Genomic DNA, 21,125 nt, shown 5'->3' on the forward strand with positions numbered 1-21,125 from the left:
GAACACAAGACCAGTTTGTTGTTGGCTTCGTCCATGCTCTAAGAAAGGTAGTAGAGCAAGAGCCGAAAAGACTAGGAACTGAGAACATTATCTCTAAAGTAGAGCAGAGTAATTGGGCTACTCACATAGTGGTAGTACCAAAGTCAGGACATTGGTGTAAGAATATGTGATGATTATGAGGTAGCTGTGAACCAGGCACTGGGATGTATCCACCCAAGACTTTGCCGAACATCACAATGTTGTCAGAGCCAGATTTTTTTTTCAAAATTAGATCTGACAAATGCCTATCTGCAACTTGAGTTAGATGATGAGCCTAGGTCACATTCAGCTATTGATACATACATGGGTCAATTTCAGTTTCATAGGCTGCCATTTAGTGTTTCTTCAGTCCCCAGAATTCTCCAAGGGACGATAAACCAAATTTTGCAAGGAATTTAGGGAGTAGTGTGCTATTTAGGTGACATACTTATTTCAGCTCTAAACAGGCAGACCCATGATGTCAGGCTGAAAAAAGTGCTCCAATACTGTTTGGAAAAGTATGGAGTTTGGGCAAAGGCAGAAAAATCTGAAATGTTTCAAAACTCACTGCAGAGTATTTGGATTATAGGGTAGACAAAGATGAGTTAGATCCTATATAGAGTAAGCTCCAAGCAAGAAGAAATGTGCCACACCCTCAAAATATCTGAGCACAGGGCTTTTTTGGGCCTAGTAAATTACTACAGTAAATTCATACCAAATTTGGCAATTTTATTGGATCCATTTAATGAACTCTTGAGGAAGGGTGTTCTGTGGATTTGGACAAAGGAGTGTGATAAATCATTCAAGTTGTGTCAAAATCAACTGGTAAATGTAACAACACTTGTACATTATGATGTGTCCAAAAGTTAGTATGTGATGCCTCTCCATGTGGAGTAGGCACCGTGACCTTTCATATGTTGGATAATTGCATTTGCCTTCTGCACCCTCAGTGCCTGTGAGCAAAATTATGCTCAGGCAGAACGTGAAGCATTGTCATTGATTTTTGGAGTAAGAAAATATCATAAATACTTGTATGGTCATAGTTTCACGATCGAAATTGATCATAAGCCACTGATGACTAATTTGAATCCAAAGTACTCATTTTAACTGCAGCCTAAATGCAGAGAAGGGCTTTAATTTTGTCTGCCTATGACATTAAGTACAAAGGACTGGAAGATCATTGTAACACCAATGCGACGTTTAGATTACCATGCCCATTCAAGGGAGAATCCAACAGGGAAGATGTCTTTTTCTTTTTGCTTGTAAATGAATTGCCAGTCACAGCAGATGACACTGGTAAAACAAACTTGTCGGGACCCTTACTGCAGGGTTGTACGACTATATTGCAAATGGGTGGGCCAACACAGATACCAGATATAGAAGTCGGGCCACTTTTTATGCATAAGAAAGAACTGTCAGTTCATAATCGTGTTATGTGGGGAGCCAGAGTTGAAATTCCTGAAAGGTACAGATTGCAGTTGCTATGTGATTTACATGATCAATACTTAGGGATGAGCTTGACGAAGAGTCTCGCAAGAAGCTATATTTGGTGGGTGGGGTTAGATACGGACATGGAAGAGACAGTGAAACAGTGTACAGTACTTCGAGCGGAAGAAAAGAAGCTGCTATTTGTACCTTTGCAACCATGGAAATGGCCAGCTAGAGTGTGGCAGAGGCTGTACATAGATTTTGCAGAATGTGAAGCAACAGCTATTTATTAGGCAGGATTTTCGGGTTGTCAGGCGGGCACGGTGAGTGGGCCTGGGAGTGGCCGGGTAACGGCCTGCCGCCCGCAATCGGCCCCCGACCGCAATTTCATGCGGGTTGGACAATTAATGGCCAGCCAGCATGAAATACCAGGGTAGGGGTGGCAGAAGGGCAAGCGATGCAGTCAGTGCAGGCGTGGGGGAAAGCACAACGAAAGCTCCATGAAGGCAGAGAGCTGCCTCAGGGAGCTGAAGAATATAAAACCATCAAATAAAGGTTTATAAATGCAGAAAAAAATGTCCAAACATCAGACTCATTCACCTAAACATATGCATTACAAAAATTCTGCCCAAACATTTTTAATTTTTTAAATTTAATTATGGAAACCTCATCCTGCCTTGGAGGTTTCATGAAAAATGCAAAGGCCATCTAGGTGATTCGCCCACCTGCCAACTGTAAGGTTGGACAGGCAGCGAAAAATAGCTGTTAATTAATACTTTAATGGCCTTAATAGGCCTCTTAATTGTCAGCGGGTGCAATGCCGACTCTCGCACGCGCCCACCGACCGAAATATCACGCGATTGCGCGATGATGTCGGGATACTCGCCCGATGTTATCGCGCACTATTTTACCCATTCAGGTCAGGCATGTGGCCACCCACAGAACGTAAAATTCTGCCCATAGTGATAGATAGCCATTCAAAGTGGGCTATGGGAATCAAAGAACAAATAACAAAACTCTCCATATTTTGCATAGTTTGTTTGCTGCTTATGGGGTTTCCCAGAGGAAACTGTATCTGAGAACTGACCTTAGTTTTGTTCAGAAGGGTTTGCAAATTTCATGAGAATGAACAGGGTAAAACAAATTAGGTTCCACCATATCATCTTGCTCTTGTTAGCAAATGCTAGATAGAAAATTGAAGGAACATCAGTTGTCATTGAATCACAAACTGGCTTTTTTTTGTTCATCTATCAAAACACATTTCACACGATGACCGGCAGAACGCCAGCTTTATTTCTAAGATAGCCTAGAATGAGGTTTCCAATGCTGAAGCCACACTTAGCATAGTCAGTAGAAAAGAAGCAATCCTGGAGAAAGAGAGTCATTATAGGGGTAGATTGAAAGAAAGGAATCTGCAGTTGAACCAGAAGGTTCAACTGGTTGAAGTGGCTATCAGGAAGAGTTGTCAAAAGATGTGCTCCTTGCACATGTTTGGTAGTGGAAAGATTAGGTTTTTACATAAGGATCATGTTTTGCCTTCAGGGGTTCATGAAGAAGAAGGAAGTTGGGAAGAATCAAATGAGTCTGATGAATTAGATAGCTAGGATATGAGTAGAGTACCAATATTTACTCACATAAGTCATGTCTGAAACCAGTTCAGTTCCTAGCCAGACTCAGACAAACATAACTGAAGAAGTGGAAAATTCAATTGAAGATCAAGGACAAAGACACAGTCTTTGTTTGAGAAACCTTCTCCCCAGACTCAGGCCAAGATGGGTCAAAGTCCTTCATCGAGGTCTGAAAGTTTGGATCAAGAAAGAAAGTAACTTTTTAGGTTAGGCATGATTTGTAAATAAATGAAAACAAGAAATGTATATAAATTGCATAGAACTCAAACATTGTATAACTGTTTAATTAAGAGTGTAATAGCTCCCTCTTGTGGCCATTTGTATATGTATGTATGTACATAAACCAAACTAGAATAAACCAGTTCAGCTGGGTACTAGAAATCCACACTGTCTGTACCAGTGTTTTTGTCTTGCAAAGGTATTATGTACACTGATGAAGCCTTATTGGTGGAGATTGATGAGAGGCAAGAGATCAAGTTTCCTTATGGTGGCCTGGAAGCCCTCAAGGATCAACCTTTGAAGAGAGTAGGAGCAAGTGGCCAATGAGGTCAATGTCCAAAGTCTAGCCCTAAGGACTTGGCAGCAATGCCACAAGAAATTCAATGACATCATGCAGGTGGTCAAGCTCAATGAATGCAACTTCACCTGACATCTCCTACTTACCACACCATCAACCTCTCATGCGGTTGAATGCACCATACCACCATCACTCAGCTATCTGCAGTCCCTAAAAGTCAGGACTCAGGTCTAACATTCAGATATCCCACTTTACCCTTACTTACCTCCCAATGATTCCAGCCTCACACCTACCTCCTGCTGTTTTCACACATCTCCAGCTATTCAACTGGAGACTAGAACATTACAAACAGTGCCACGCAACCATTGACATTCTTCTCTCTCTCTCTCAATCTCTCTCCCTCTCTCTTTTTCTCTCTCTCTCTGCTTCAGGACAAGGTGCCCTATAACTACCAGGAACAGAGCAGAAGTGGTGGGGGAGAAGGTTGCCTGAATCCTGAGGTCCATGGAGGAGATAGTTCTTTGTATCATGGGGCCAGCTGCGACAAAGCTTGTAGCTTTTGGTATTGCTGAGAACATTGAAGATGATGGCTAGCTCCCACTGAATGTCTGTCTTCAATTCCCAACTCCCCCTCATCTGGCATATGTGAGCTGCTCATGGGGTGTCCAAATCAGCCTTGCTTTCTGACTGACACGCCTTCCCTCACTCCAATCTTCCCCTTCTAAATTTCTGCTTTCAGGCATCCAAGAACTTCTGTCTGCCCAGCCACCACTGTCTCAGGAGGAAGAGAAAGAGCAACACCATTGGTCTGATGAAGAAGCCCCATCAGTTGATTGAAGACTCAACCCAGCTCAGATACTGGCACCTCATGTACCAGAGAACAGTATAGAATTGTGATCTGCTCATGGTGGGCAGAATCTTCAGGCGACAGCAGGGGTCTCAGCTGCTGGCAGGAGAGCCGGTGAGAGTCCTGTGTCACCTCTTTTAGGGAAAGCCTGCCACATCTTGTTCCATTCAGGCACTTGACAGGTCAATGGCGGCCTTTCCCTGGGATCAAGGACGCCAAGAGCTGAAGTACTGCTGGTTGAGAGTTGCTGGCCAATCAAAGACCATCAGCTGCATTGAATGGCAGTGCCACCGGGGAGGTGGTGGCTGCTGCCAGTATGACACCACTCGATCACAAGCCACAGGTGATTGATGGTGGAGGGGGTTGCTGTTCGCAGGGTGGGGATGATGGGGGAGGGGATTGGCAGCAAGGTCAGGGGAGTGGCTCTCAGTGGGCACCCCGTTACCACTGCCGGGCCCCTCATCAGGCACTCCGGAGCCTACAAGCAACCATGATAGGCTTTGCTTGTCATGCTCCCCGTATGGTGAGCTGCAGCTGGTGTAATACTAGCAGTGGTGGGATGAGGCCCTTAAGTGAGCATTAATTGCTCACTTATGGGCCTCAATTGGTGGCAGATGATGAGAAGGCCTTCCAAAGGTGGCAAATACCCCACCCAAACCCTCCTATCTGATTAAATGTCCCCACTGCTACCAAACCCGCAACAGGGAAGGCACAAGATTCTGCCCAGTTAATCACTGGAAGGCTGAAGGAAGGATAATGTTTTGTCATGTGTACGGGGTTTAGATGGGGTTCTTTGTGGTTTGGTCTATTCTCCCAAAGTAAGTTGCTGAAGACTGTAGTTTGTTAAAGCCATTATTATTTATTTACAGCTCTTTGTACATTTTAGGGACTCTGCACAGGGTTGGAACTTCTTCTCCCTCTAGATCTCTGTTACTCAGTCATGTGTTATTACATCATAGTCACATCAGCATCCCACCACTGTTAGTATTAAACCAGCTGCAGCTCACCATATGGGGAGCATGACAAGCAATGCCTGTCGTGATTGCTTGTAGGATCCGGAGGGTGTCCCTTGCTCAAAGGCACTGAGTGCCTAATGAGGGGCCCGGCAGTGGTAACAGGGGTGCCCACTGAGAGCCACTCCCCTGACCTTGCTGCCAATCCCCTCCCCCATCATCCCCACCCCATGAACTCTGATGTTAACCATTTATATCTCCCCCAAGTCTTTATCCCAGTTATAAACATCCTCCTACATCTCCACCCAAAGTTTCAGACTTCATTGGGATAGTCTCCGAGTTGCTTTGACCAATCTCCCCAATCTTGTACCAATCTCCCCAATCTTGTTTTGATTTCTTTCTGAGGTCAAGGACCGTCTACACTCTCTCTATCTTCAATATGAGTGTCCTTCTCCTGGGTGGTTGTAGAACTTTGTCTTATTTCTTGTTCTTTATCTCAATCAGTGTGAATAGTAAGCCCAAGTTTCTACTGGCTTTCTATCCAAAGATGTTACAGCTCTGCAGTTTCTCCTTATAGTTCCCTGGTCCATCTGAATCTTGTAAGATCTCAGTTGTGGACCTCTTATGGTTATCATACATTCTTTCTGTTGGTCTAGTACCTATACTCTCCCCTTGGGCTGCAGCACTCATAAGTTTCATGCTCTGTGCCTGAAGTTAAAGTTACGAGTTTGTTTGTGTCTTTGTTCTTCCTCATGCTGATTAACCCTCTTGTGGTTGCTCGAGGTGATATTAGGTTCTAGTTTCTGTTGCAGACTGGAAGTTGTGTTCTCAGTTATCTTCCTATTAACAATCCTGATGGTGAGAAACCATTTTGTTGAGGCGAGGTTCAATAACTGAGAAGAGCTAAACTGAGATCTTCATTCTTCTTCATCAAGCCTTTGATGATTTGAACATCTCTCTCAGCTTCTCCATTTACTTGAGGATACTGAGGTGAACTAATCACTTGAATGAATCCATATTCCTTCACAAAATTGTGGAATAATTCATTAATAAATTGTGGACCATTGTCTGACACTACAATGTCTGGAATGCCACGTGTGGCATAGATTCTCTTCAGTGATAGAATGACTGCTTCTGCTGTGGTGCTGTGCAAACTGTTCACTTCAATCTACCTGGAGTAGTGACAATAAGGAATATCTTGCCTTTAAAATCAGATAAATCCATTCCCAGGCATTCCCATGGCCTTGATGTAAAAGTAGAGGGTGACAGTGGTTCTCTTTGCTCTTGGCTGCTCACTGCACACATAAAACAATTCAAAATCTGTTCTTCTATGGAACCAGTGTCTGACTAGGCTGCTGCACTCCAGCTCAATATTTTGTGATCCCTAAGTGACCTTGATGAATTATGTGAAGAATAGCAGACCAAAATGACTATTCCGTCATTAAAAACTAAGAGATCATCCATGATTGTGAGGTGTTTCCCCTGTTTGAAGTGTTGCCATTGTACTGGGTTATTAGCAATATAGTCTGGTCATCATTCCAGACATAATTCTTTCATCCAGACACATTCATCATCTTGCTGTTGTACTTGTTTTATCTCCTGTGGTTTCTTTGTAGTAGCCGGTGGATGTAGATGCTTCCACCTCCTTGATGAAATTCAATTCTTCTACTTTGGCTCCCTCAACTGGTATTCATTATAGTGTATTTGCTGTCATCTGGTATTTTCCTTAAGCGAACTTGGCTATGGAATTATACCTCATTAGTCTCAGTCTGAAGCGTTGGATTCTAGGTGGGATTTCTGTAATCTCTTTCATATTCAGGAGAGTGACTAGTGGCTTATGGTCTGTTCAATTTTTCAATTAGTCTGAGAATGTTTTGCACACCCATGTTGCCGCCAATGCTTCCTTCTCAATTGTAGCATATATTTTTGTGTGTCTGTGAGTGACTTTGAGGTGTAATAAACTGGTCTACATTTACCATCTCCTTATACTTGGAATAATACAGCACTCAGGCCTGTAAACCATGCATCTGCTGCTATTATAGTCAGTAGTTCTGGATCATAGTGTGCCAAAATTTCAGGGGAAATTGGAAGGTTTTTGATCTTCTCAAGCACTTTGCGGGTCCACATTCCAGCACCACTGTTGACCTTTACTCAGCAGCTGAATCAATGGCTCACAGATTTCTGCAGAATTTGGTAGGGACTTGCCTACTTGGTTAACCTTTCCTTAGGAACCTTTATAGCTCTATAGTGTTCCTGGGTTGTGGAACCGCTCTAATCACTGTGTTTCTTGTGGGTCGATTGTTATTCCTCAGGCTTGCACAATGTGCCCCAGAAATTTTGAAAATTCACATTTTTCATTCAATGTTAAACCTGCATCCTGTAAAACGGGACTGCTCTAACTCTACGGTCATGCTCTTCCCTTGTGGAGCGGTGTATGAGCATGCTGTTTATATGGCATATTACTTCTTCCATCCTTTCTAGGACTTGAGACATTGTTCTCTGGAATATTTCTGGAGCAGATGTAATTCCAAATTTCAATCTATTAAAGCAATAATAACTGAATGATGTCAAAGTGGTCAGCAGTCTGGATTCTTTGTCCAGAGGCAACTGCTAAAATCCGCTGTTTGCATCTAATTTGGTGAATAGGGTACTCTTATCCAGTTTGGCAAGACTCTCAACCATTGAGACCATTGAGTGGATCTCATGATCCACCAATTTGTTTAATTGAGTCAAATCCATACAGATTCTAATTGAGCCATTTGGCTTTGAGACCATGACCACTCCTGAACACCATTTTGTTGGTATGGTTACTGGTGAGATAACCTCTGCTGTGACATGTTCTTGGTTTATGTTAACCCTTACTCTACAGATAGTTCATTGAAGGGCAACATCTCACACGAGTACTGCTGCATGAAACCCAGATGAGGGTTTCTATGGGGTGGCACACAGGAGAACACTGATGAACAAGCATATTGAGATTCTTGGTGCTTTGGCAGCCAGTCAAACAGTCTCCTGTCACAATCAAGGAGTATGGAGGAGTCTAACTCCAACTTAGCACAGGGAATCACACAGAAATAGAGCCCAATCTTTCCATTGTGGAAATGGTGGCCAACTCTGTGGCAACACTTGCAGACCCATAAAGCAGCATCTGCTGGCCTCTGTCTCAGTTTCTACTGCAGCACAGGCAACAGAGTGGCAATCAGCATCGGATTGTCATCCTGTGCCTGATTACATATGCAAAATTTCTTCTGTGCATGTCTCACCCAAACTTCCAACTCAAGCCAGGCGAGATCCAGGCAGGGCAGCTGTCTCTGAAGCCCAGCATTGCAGTGCAGCAGAGTCAGATTGAAGAAGGGCACACCACCTTTTTTATGGTCCTAGCTGTATCAGGGGGTTGTGGGGGGGGGGGGGGGGGGGGGGTGGTGGGGCTGGGGATCAGACATCAGGAGGAGGTGGGGAAGTCGGTTCGGACCTCGGGGGTTGGGGAAGGGTGGTGTCAGAGGTGGTGGTGGGGGGGCCTGGCCAGGTTTGGTTGGGAGGAGGGCAGAGCCTGTGATGGGGGGGCACTGGGAGTTGTTGGGGGAGGTGGTTTCCCGGTCAGGTCAGGTGGTTTTTGCTTGGGGGGGCGGGGGTCGTGTCGTGTCAGGTCCGGGTAGGGAGGTCAGTACTGCAGGGGGAGGGGGGCGGGGTCAGGCCAGACCTGCAGGGGGTGGGGTTTGGATCGGGGGGGTCGTTGGGCCTTCTGGGGTGGTGGGATGGTGGTGGGGGTGGGGGGGGCGGGGGGGTGGTGTGGGGAGGTGCAGTGTCGAGTGGGGTCAGGTTGGAAGGAATCCCATGGAGAGCTGGGAATTGGGTGGGGTGGCAAATACCATGTGGGGGAGTGGGGTAGTCGGCAGGTGGGGAGCAGGGGGGAGGCAGTTTGTGTCTTTATAATAGTTACCCACAAGTCAGAAGAGGTTTTAATTCTAACTTTTTCTGAGTAACTATTTGTGTAACACATGGAACCATCCGTAGTTTGCAATTTAAATTGCATTTTTGGATGGTTCCCAGAGCAGGGCAATTGTCCAGAGGAAGTTTGTACTTCTGGGCAATTGCTATGCAAACCCTTACCTTTGAAGTTCCGAGAGGAGCTCTTCAGCGTATCTTTGGGGTACTTCCTAAACGCTGTGGAGCTTGGAAATTACAGCCCAATGTCTCAGTGCTGTGGTGGAGCTTTGACAGAGGTGATCTAGTCCATGCTTGCTGCCAAGCAGGTTCAGACTGTTGCCATCATGGCTGCGGATTTCAGTGCTCAAAGGGATATATAGGCTTTCACCACAGTCCAGCAATCTGCCTTCCAACAGATTTATGGGATTGCTGAGATGCCACCATGCAGGAGTGGCAGTGGCTCCATGCAGCATGAACCTGCTGTCCTTTGTGGATGCGATGACAGCATTTGTGCTCTCACACCTTCCATTCTGCCAGTGTCCTTGCTGTTGTCTCTCAGCCAGCAAGCCCAGACTGCTGTCACATATGCAGAGATGATGAAGCTAGGACCTAAAGGCCCAGAGCTTCTTAAGGCAGTCATTTTGGCCATCTTTAGTCTTCACAGATGAAAGTCAGCAACCTTCCACCAGCCATGCTGCAACCATTGGGGTAAAACTGAATTGGAGCACTTGGCAAAGATACCTGCAAGGCAGGCACTAAGGTTCATCTTTGCTTGTATAATTGGATGTTCGATAAAGATGTTATGGCAAGATTTTTATTGGTGGCTTTATTTTGACTAAGAGGGAGCTGTGGTATGACATCACAGATGGGAAGGTGGGGAATTGTGGAGCAAGGGTTGTGTAGGGATGCAGTCTGGGTGTGGACAGGTCCCCAAAATATTCTGCTGTCTTCTCTGAGAATCTGTTTTTATTATGGATTAAGCATTTGAGGAGATTCGAAAGTTTTGAATGAGCATTCATGAATGGAAGTGTATTTTTAATATAGTGAAGGCTGTAGTAGATATTTAGACTTTTCTTTTATTTCATCTCAACATGGCTTCTAAGGTCTGCCCATGGTGGATATTAGATGAGTTGGCATGAAGGATGTAAGGTCCAAGAATGGTGCATGGAGGGGCATAAGTTGGCATAGAGGGTATGAGGGCCTATTGGGGTTGGCATAGGAAGTGGATGGGGAGGGGGTGATGAATTATGGGGTGTGAGGGCTAGAGAGCCTAAAATGTAACAAAACAACTGGAACAAAATCCCACAGATCAAGGAGGTCCTTTTAACCAGCCTGCCTCTGCAGTTGACCACCCCAGTGGTGGCCTCTGATCTACTTCGGGGGACAGTAGGTGTAACTCTATCCCACAACTGCACCAAGCACTCCCCCATCACCCCCTCCCCCAGAGAGAAAATTGGGTCCGACGGGGCCCTTTCTAATAAGGCAGGTCTGCCGAGTCAGGAAGTTTCCCGAGTCAATCTACCCACCTTGGTAGAGAAAATCCATCCTGCCTTGTCAAAGCCAGCAACTCACTATACATCTCCAAAAACACTCCAAAATACTGCCACAAATTTTGCAATAGCATTAGTCCAAACCATTTCATCTGCAAGTTTCATGCTGCCCCTTTAAATTAGGGAAGTCCCCCCTGCAGCTGAAGGCATGTTCAGCTGTGAGTGGTCAGCGTATGCATTCAGTGGACTCCCATGGTCTAAGTTTAAAAATGTGCATCAAATCAGCTGGAACTGCAGTTTGATGTGACAATCTGGCCAGCTGGGATTTCTGGTGCAGAAACTAAAGGTAACATGTCAGAAAATGGTTCATTTTTATTAAGTTTAAATTCTTCGAACTTACAAAGAAATTTCATGGATTTTAACAAAAACAAAGCCCTTCCAATCATACCCAGGAAATTGGTTGGGGCTCAACACAGATGCACGATGAGCTCTGTGTGGGATTGTTCCTGCCAAGAGGCAGCCTATCAGTGCAGCAATCCCACTTTAGCACTGAAAGAGCTGACTAGGCAGTTAAAGGGCAAACACACCCTGAAGAATTGGATTTTGACAGGCCTTGGCAGAGGTGGAGGCCTACAGAAGGAGGTTAATAACAGGGGCCACTGGCACTGGCCTACACTGAAAGGTCAGTATGAATTGGAATGGTGAATGACGAGGACACTGAAAAGTACTCTCGTTCTACTGGGGAAGCAAAAGTCTTTATCATGGTTCCTAGGGGAGTGCTATTCCCATGGTGGCCTTGAGAGGCAATGGTATGGATAGAAGAGGAGGAGAGGTCAGGATATCTCAATGAGGTAGGGAAGCTTCACAACTGCTCAAATTATAAGTCATTTTCCACCATGATCCCAGCTGCTCCTGTCCATGATCTTTGAAAGCACATACAGTTCAATGAAGAACTGACTGTGCTGAATTCTTGAGATTTATGAAATAGGATCAAACACACAAACTTCCACCAATGAGTTACATTTAAAAGGCTGTGACCTACAGTAAATTGTTTAGTTTCCCCAAACACTTTGTGAACCTAAATTTCACTGCATCCTTCAGTGGTGTATTAGCATACCGGTCTCTGTCACAAAAAGTGACTCCATGGCTGAGCAGGAACTTCACAACGTCCAGGTGCCCTTCACAAACTGCCACATGGAGTGGGGTTTGTCCATCATAATCCTCACTGCACAAGTTGCCACCCTGAAAAACAGATTTTTTGAAATCAGCGTCAGAGAAAATAGTGAATTGCAGGTTTGCCCTTCTAAAATCTCTACAATGTTATTTTAGGTGTTACTCTTTGTTACAATAGTAATTCTAACTGAACAGGAAAAGGTTAAATGCACCCTGTGTTCTAACTAGCTCTAGTGACCCGAGGTCCGAGGTTCAATTCCCCCCCTGATCCCATAATATGAACCTGCTAGTATACTGAATTGGTCTCAGCATTCCCGAACTGAGGAACAGAAAAAATAGTCAAGTATTTGCAGCATAGAGACAGGCCATTTGGGCCAAATGGTTGGTGTTTACGCTCCACACTAGCCTCATCCCATGATTCCTGCAGATTAACATCTAAGTGTGATCTCTAGTGACCACAGAATTGAGCTCAACTGTGTTGAATTCAATGCTTAAGTAGCCTGTTGGTACTCATTTATAGCTCACACACGATGAATGAAGAGTTAGACAAGCTGCATCTAAACATGCCTTGGAGTGAGATGAAAAGAGTATAAATGAAAAATAGATAAAAAGATCCTTCAGTGCTGTCAATCTGAAATAATAACAGTAAATGCATAAAATACCCTTTAAGTGAAGTTTATGAAGGAAAAAGATCAGTTAAACATTTGAATGGAACTCAGCCAGAAAGTAGCTTTATCTTTCAGATACTGACTCGTCTGTTTTATACTTTCAAGACAACATTTTCGCATCATTTTAAAATAAACAAGCCACATGAGAGGCCAGGAATCAGAAGCAACTTAATTCCAAGAAAACAGCTTAAATACTGAACAGGTGCTAGACAAAAGCAGATTTGTGTCCTTTGACTCTTTTAAGAACTGGATAAATACATAGCTAGGAAGAGGAGTGAATATTAGAGATGGGTATTATGTAAGATAATCACAAACTCCATGTTAGACAATAATCTACTGCTGCCTGGGCTGGGAACAAATGTTGACTTCAGAGCAAGAGACCAGGGTTAGATATTGAGGATGTGACAATAAATAAATTGGCAGTTCCCTGGATTATCTTCAAAGATGAGGACGTGTTTATGAAGAATTTGTGAGAAGTGTGCTTGATGGACCAAATGGACTTTTCTTGTTTGTGGTTTTCTCAAGTCTTGAATAAACTAGTTTCCTGAACATCAGAAAGATTCAGGTCATCATCTCTACCCAAGCCAAAAACATTTGTGCTGTCCCCACTGATTGGCCTCCATGTCCAGTGTCCCTGGCTGAACCAGACAGTTCACAATCTCAGTGTCATATTCAACCTCACTGGGTACTTCTGATCCCATGACCACTTGCTCACAAAGACCAACTATTTCTCTCCCCTCTCTTCAAGATGCTAACTCATACCAGGGTACAGTTCTAGCGGCGTTCTCTGGTACCTCACTGACTCTGCCCCTTTACGTGTGAACCTAGATGGTGAGTATTGGCAGGCTGTTCAACAGTAATAACCTGATCATATCTTCATCCAAAATCTACAAGCAGGAACTTCCTGGCAGAAGTTTCTGAACTGCAATCTGGACTGGGAACAGAGTATGATTTACTTTTATTCCTCCTAAACTCAGGGGTGCTAAAACCAAATCTTCTAGTTGGAATTAGGAAGTCCATATAAGACCATGGATAAAAGATTGTTTAAGATACTTTTTGTTCACTTGTTATTTGATATTTTGACTTATCACAGCTGATTTTATTTTACTAGATGCTTGTGTCAGTATTACCCACATTACAGTATAAGTGTATGGGTGCTCCAGTACACAATTCCAAGAATAATCAAAATAAAGGGTAATCAAAATAAAGAGGCATTGTAGTGTTGGTATTACACATCTTAAAATGATACATAGTTCCTGTAATATTAATCTTAATTTCTAAATTCTGGACTTTTACAAAAAAACTTGTGTGCCAACATGTCATAATGTAAAAGCCCATTATAAAAACATGATTCAGCCTATTGCTCATATAGAAGATAAAAACACTCAGGCTGGATGACCAAATAGCTAGTTTCGGTAATGTGACTTCTACGTAAATTGTTCTGAGTCTTTTAGGTGTTAAGTGATGAAGTCAGCTTTAATTACAAAATCTGCTGTAAAATTCAGGAATTACAAAACCACCAAGTGGAGAAAACAGAGAAGTTAATGTTTCAGGATTAGACCCTGCGTCAAAACAATTTTCACAAAGGATCCATGCTGGAATTGTCATCCCCTATTTTCTCCATGGACGCTGTGTGATTTGCTGAGTGCTCCCAACACCCTGTGTTTTGTTTCAGATTTTGCAGGTTTTATTGTTGCTTTTCTTTACCATATCCAGTATAGCTTCCAATGCATCAACATCACCGGCCTTTGCAGCCACACAAGCTGACGAAGTAGTCAGAACATCTCGGATAGCCTCCTGTTCCTGTTGTTTGAAAAGAGAATAGAAGTTTGTTACATATAAAATCATTCCATTTTCTTTGATTAAAAACAAATTTCAAACATTAAATACATTTTGAGAGCGCAACATAGCATATTGATTCTCATATGAGCTAACCCTATTTCATACAATCTAAGTTCCTAACCTTATCATTTTGGCACAAAAGCACTACAGTCTTTAAAGCAGTTTAAAAAAAATCAGAATGTCAAATAACAGGGCCAGTTTATAATTATTGTCTGTGACATCATCTGATCTCTAATGTTTACCTCTTTGCGCCTAGCAGCAAGAGACTTAGCATTATCTTGAATAAATTGCTTGTCTTGAAGAGGAATCATTGTACCCAATTCTCCCCTCAGGTTTTCAGACAACATCTGGGAGAAAGCAATGTTTCAAATGAATGTTGCAAAATTACAATATGCAACTAATTTTTATCTAACATTGATTAAAGTGGTGGTCAATACAATTATGTTACATTTAATAAGAGCAATAAAATATGGTTAAGTGGAGACCAGGTCAGTGACATATAAAACTGGACAAAAATATCAGAACAAAATTAATGGAAAGAATAATGGCATGTGAATGATGAATTCTATTATTAACATGGAAATCACCCAATAACATATGGCAAGAAAAGACTTCCTTGAATTGTGAATGGACACAAGTTGCTGGATAATTTCCGCCACTGACTAAAAATTATCCAATCTTGTCATTCACACACTTCTCCCATTTGGTTTTCCCTTATCTGCTGCACTCAGGTCATCCTTTACATCCAAACACAATAATATACTCCAAAAGTATACTGCTACAAAGAAGTTTCAGTAGCTCATTTCATTCACATAAAGATCAGATTTCATACTTGGATCAAAAGATCACAGGGAATTCCTTCCTTTCATTTAATTCATGATTGTGTTCTTTTTGTGTGGAAGAAATTTTTACATGGGTTTCTCTTTTCTCAACTGTATGTTTGCATGATGTTTTTTGAAAAATGTTCTTTCAAAGGAAATCAGTTGAAGTGTCAGGTATAAGACACAATGGATTAAAGACTGGACTCATTCACAATTCTGGTATTGTGTTAGAGAAAAAGCTTATTTTCATTTTCCATATGACACAATACAATATGTTAGTATAGGAAAGTTTATGCTAAAATAAAGCTCAGTGAATTTGCCATACTAGAAATATGGAATTTACAGAGACATTTATATCACTATACTTTTATATTGTTATTTAACTTTCCTGTAATCTTGCACCGAACCAAAACCCTAACGGCCATTTTTAGTACTAAGTCCGAATTTCCTCAACTTGTTACTCGATTTAACAAAACCAACATCAAACTCCCTGCCTTAAATAAAATAGCTCCATGCAAAATTGGAGATCACAAATTTCCTGAATTTTGGCATAACAGGATCCTGAGTCACATTTTAGTTGTTTTATGGCAATTTAAAAACAAAACATTTCCTTCTATTTCCCCTCAATGAAACTTGAAATGTAGCTGCCATCGCTTTAATTCTTTACAGCATCAGAATAATTAAAATGGGAAAAGTTTCAAGTGTACATTTATTTAAGTAATGTTGTGCCTCATGTGCCCAACTGATGAGTTGATGACTTCTAACTTAAAGTGACCTAATGAAGTAACATTGTTGAGGTTCTGTGCTCTTTTTCCTTGTGTCCTGACTATTTATGCCATTTTCCACTGATTTTATGCTTTTTAAAAAAGGTACCAGGATTTGTTGATGAGATTCGTGGGTAGTTCAGTGTAACTTGCCAGGAGAAGATTGGCAAGAATTCTTGCATAGCTTGCTGCTTGTGCCTTCAAGAGGAATTTTGGGCAACTATCTGATTTTAAATGAAAGTTTCCTCCTCACAGAAGTCTCTTATTCGTGAGACAGAAATAAAGGCTGAATTTTAATGTTCCTCTGGGAGACTGGGGAGGGGTGTGGCAATGAACAGTCTTTTGCTGCCACTGCTGGCATTTTACTAATGGTTGGTGGACCCTCCACCACATGAGGAAGTTGCCAGGTAAACCTTGGGGTGTCCTATTTGGGTGCCCTTTCAACAGAATAATGGCGACAATGGCTGCCCCTGCCCACACCACCACCCACCATGCCAGTATCTGCCTGAAGTGCCCCAACGTCCCCCAGAACTGACTGAACTGGTTGGGAGGATGGTGTGCTTCCATGACATCTTCTTCTTGGTGCAGTCCCAGCAGTGGCCATTGCTCTCTGAGGCACTGCTGAGACTGATGAGTGGGCCAGCAGCCCTTGAGGGCCAACGGCCATCCTAAATAGGGACAGCCTTCCCTACAGCAACCAATTGCTTGCCAGCGCCCTGTTAAATATGACGGAGTTCCACAGATGGCTGAAACAGGGTCGTCAACCACCCCAACTTCTAGCCCTGTGTAGGTGGTGCTGTGCTCTGTAATATTAAGTATAAACATGTCCTGTGACACATCATATGCCAGGTTTCTAACTTGTTAGAATGTTGTCAATACTAGACTACATGATTGGAGGGAATAAGATATTTGCCAGATATTGGATTGTTCTTGCAATCAATAGCCCTAGAAAAGTTTCATGCAAGTCTTTTGAGAAAGTTAAAAGCAAAAAACCGCGGATGCTGGAAATCCAAAACACAAACAAAAATACCTGGAAAAACTCAGCAGGTCTGGCAGCATCCGTGGATAGGAGCATAGTTAACGTTTTGAGTCTGAATGACCCTTCAACAGAACTAAGTAAAAGTAAGCTGGTTTAAGGCCGGGGGGAGGGTGGAGGTTTGGGGGGGGGGAGAGAGTGTGTGTGTGTGTGTGTGTGTGTGTGTGTGGTGTGTGTGTGTGTGTGTGCGCGCACAAGAAGAGCTGGATAGAGGGCGAGTGATAGATGGGGATAACCAAAGGATGTCACAGACAAAAGGACAGAGAGGTGTTGAAGGTGGTGATATTATCTAAAGGAATGTGCTGATTAAGGGTAGAAAGCAGGACGAGCAAAGTACAGATAGCCCTAGTGGGGGTGGGGTGGGGGGAAGGGATCGAAATAGGCTAAAAGGTAGAGATAAAACAATGGATAGAAATACACTTAAAAATAATGGAAGTAGGTAGGAAAAGAAAAATCTATATAAATTGTTGGAAAAAACAAAAATGAGGGGGAAAATCGGAAAGGAGGTGGGGATGGAGGAGTGTGTTCATGATCTAAAATTGTTGAACTCAATATTCAGAGCAGAAGGCTGTAAAGTGCCTAGTCGGAAGATGAGGTGTTGTTCCTCCAGTTTGCGTTGAGCTTCACTGGAACAATGCAGCAAGCCAAGGACGGACATGTGGGCATGAGAACAGGGTGGAGTGTTCAAATGGCCAAGAGACAGGGAGGTCTGGGTAATGCTTGCAGACAGACCGAAAGTGTTCTGCAAAGCGGTCACCAGTCTGCGTTTGGTCTCTCCAATATAGAGGAGACCGCATTGGGAGCAACAAATGCAGTAGACTAAGTTGAGGGAAGTGCAAGTGAAATGCTGCTTCACTTGAAAGGAGTGCTTGGGTCCTTGGACAGTGAGAAGAGGGGAAGTAAAGGGGCAGGTGTTGCACCTTCTACGGTTGCATGGGAAGGTGCCGTGGGAGGGGGTTGAGGTGTAGGGGGTGATGGAGGAGTGGACCAGGGTGTCCCGGAGGGAACGATCCCTGTGGAATGCCGCTGGGGGGGCGGTGAAGGGAAGATGTGTTTGGTGGTAGCATCATGCTGGAGTTGGCGGAAATGGCGGAGGATCATCCTTTGAATGTGGAGGCTGGTGGGGTGATAAATGAGTCCAAGGGGGACCCTATCATGTTCCTGGGAGGGAGAAGAAGGTGAGGGCTGATGCGCGGGAGATGGGCCGGACACGGTTGAGGGCAGTGTCAACCATCGTGGGTGGAAAACCTCGGTTAAGGAAGAAGGAGGACATGTCAAAGGAACTGTTTTTGAAAGTGGCATCATCGGAACAGATGCGACTTTCTTTTGAGAAAGTTGCCTGCTCGTCCTCTTCATTGCTCAATGGAGCTAAAAAGTAAGCTTTTAGAAAGTATTTCTGTGCACAGCACCGAAACATTATTTTGTGACTGAAACACATTACCTTTTTCTTCTCCTGTATACTCAGTTCAGTCTTACCCAGTACATAGGACAGTTTGATCAAAGCAGCTTCAGGTGTCATATCACATCCGGGAATGATACCAAGTTCAGTGAGAACCTGAAGTCAAAAGTTCACAGGATATAAAACAAATTCAGCTGAAATACGAGGAGCTTATACCATATGATGAAATAAGTTTGAAAGAGATTATAAGATGTCATGTCACTTCCAGGAATGAGGACTTGTTTAGAGAAAATCTGAAATTGAAAGTTCACAGGGCTTGAAATAAATTCAACTGTAATAAGAGGAACTTATACCATATGATGAAATAAGTTTGAAAGAGATTATAAGATGTCATGTCACTTCCAGGAATGAGGTCTTGTTTAGAGAAAATCTGAAATTGAAAGTTCACAGGGCTTGAAACAAATTCAACTGTAATAAGAGGAACTTATACCATATGATGAAATAAGTTTGAAAGAGATTGACATAGGCCTTTCAGTATAAATCCTTGGAATGAATCTAGATTTTATGGTGAATAGGCCAGATAGTCAGGAATGCAAGTTATTGATTTTGTAAATATCACATAAGTTTTACAGAGCTACTGAATGTGGGTAATTTAAAAACCCGTTATCGACTGCATCCTGTCCAGAAATAGCTGGAGTTATAGATTCAACGGTGTGCCTTGTGCATCTGTTATCAAACCAGAGGCAAAATAGGAACATGGAATTGCAGTCTGCTCAGCCCAGCCGCATGTTAAACATCTGTGCTGACAGAGCAGTTGAAGAATTCTTTAACTGGAAATAATTCTACTATTAATTGGCATATTGTTGAAAGGAGAAATCATGGTATTAGCAGTTCCATGATCAACAATGTTGAGTAAAACACATTAGGGCTGATGGCAATACCTTACATCAAGCATAAATATGGTTGTGGTGGCTGGAAAATGGGAGTTAAATCACTTACTGTCATGCAGGAAGGAGGTTTCCCCTGACCGGGGGTGGGGGGGTGGGGGATCTAGAACCAGAGGACACAGTCTCAGAATAAGGGGCAGGTCATTTAGGACCAAGATGAAGAGGAATTTCTTCACTCAGAAGGTGAATCTTTGGAATTCTCTACCCCAGAGAGCTGTGGAGGCTTAGTCATTGAGAAGGTTCAAGACAGAGAGCAATAGAAATCAAGGGATATTAAAGGGATATCAAGGCTTATTAAAGATATCAAGGGACAGGAGGATAGTATGGGAAAATAGCATTGAGCTAGATGATCAGCCGTGACCTAGTTGAATGGTGGAGCAGGCTTGAGGGGCTGAGCGGCCTCCTCTTAATACTATTTCCTATGTTCCTATGTTTACATCAATGCTTTTGCATCCACCATCTTGGCCAGGGGTTTCAGAGCAGTGGTTGGGCTGCTCCAGGTGGTTGGTAGAATCCAAATTTGGCAATACAAATACAGGTACTCTTGAAGTGCAGTCACTGCTGGAATGCAGGAAATGCAGCAGCCAATTTACACACAGCATTTTCCCACAAACAGCAAGGTGATCATGACCAAACAATTTGTTTTAGGATGTTGGCTAAGGAATAAATATTGACCAAGACATGGAGGATAGCTCCCCTGTTCTTCTTCAAAATAGTGCCATGCGAATTTTTACATTCATCTGAAAGGACAGACAGAGCGGCCAGATCACACCTCATCCAAAAGACAGCACTCGCAATATTACAGCACTCCAACAGTACTGCACTGGATTTTCAGCCTTGATTTTGTGCTCAGGTCCCAGAGTGATACTTAAACTCACAACCATTGGACTCAGACGAGAGTGCTAGTCAGTGAATCATGGTTCCCCCCGCACCCCCTCCCCCCCACCACTCCCCGCCCACCCCCCCGCCACTGCCCCTCACCACTGCTGGGTTCCTATTCTCAGACAGGCATGTCTATACTATACTACACAAAGTCCCTACTTAATGTTTGACTCAGCCAATGCTGTTTCGTTTTATGTCTTCATAAAGTAGAGACTATATATCCATTTAACATTACAACATTTGCTATAACCTTGTTTGTCACAGACTTCACGTTCTGTGGCCTGCACATCCCACATGCGCACATGACATTTTCCCCAGCATTGTTGGGGTCAGTGCACCTCTTCCCTCCACTCCTGCCCTTGTTTCCACTACCACCCTCAGTCCTGAAGTCCCTCTTGCCCCCTGGCTCCCATTGCTGCCTCCATTCTCACCTTTAAAAGTCCTCAGTTTCTGTTGCCACCACTGGGGAATTCCTCTTCCCCTCGTTCCCTGCCTTGCTGGCAAAACTCTGCAGATCTGGCAGCATCTATGGGGAGAGAAACAGAGTTAAGGTTTCAAGTCCAATATGGATTCTGTAGAAGAATCATATCAGACTCAAAATGTTAACTCTGTTTCTCTTTCCACAAATGATGCCAGATCTGCTGAGTTCTGCCAGCACTTTGTTTTTTTTTTGATTTCTGAAGTCCTGGGGCTGCTTCAGCTGCTATCTACACTGACCAACTTCTGGTACTAAATGGAGCCCAGTCAATCCAAAACCAGGCAGCTAGAATGTTCTTTTACATTTA

The 21,125-nt window shown here is 43.3% G+C and overlaps 1 protein-coding gene across 2 annotated transcripts in view; it reads right to left on the reverse strand.

The window, feature by feature from the left end:
- LOC121292231 (60 kDa lysophospholipase-like) overlaps positions 1-21,125 on the reverse strand; it is a 100,287-nt gene that overhangs the window by 25,084 nt on the left and 54,078 nt on the right. The window contains exons 9-12 of one of the 2 annotated variants that reach the window (XM_041213953.1): positions 18,554-18,667; positions 14,734-14,838; positions 14,357-14,452; positions 11,926-12,050 (exon numbers count right to left, since the gene is read on the reverse strand). In XM_041213953.1, coding sequence (XP_041069887.1) covers positions 11,926-12,050; positions 14,357-14,452; positions 14,734-14,838; positions 18,554-18,667 — 440 coding nt within the window. Of the gene's footprint in view, positions 1-11,925; positions 12,051-14,356; positions 14,453-14,733; positions 14,839-18,553; positions 18,669-21,125 lie in introns of both variants that reach the window. The other variant, XM_041213954.1, reaches the window with a different exon arrangement.

Source organism: Carcharodon carcharias, chromosome 20 (assembly GCF_017639515.1).
Source record: "Carcharodon carcharias isolate sCarCar2 chromosome 20, sCarCar2.pri, whole genome shotgun sequence".
Taxonomy (NCBI): domain Eukaryota; kingdom Metazoa; phylum Chordata; class Chondrichthyes; order Lamniformes; family Lamnidae; genus Carcharodon; species Carcharodon carcharias.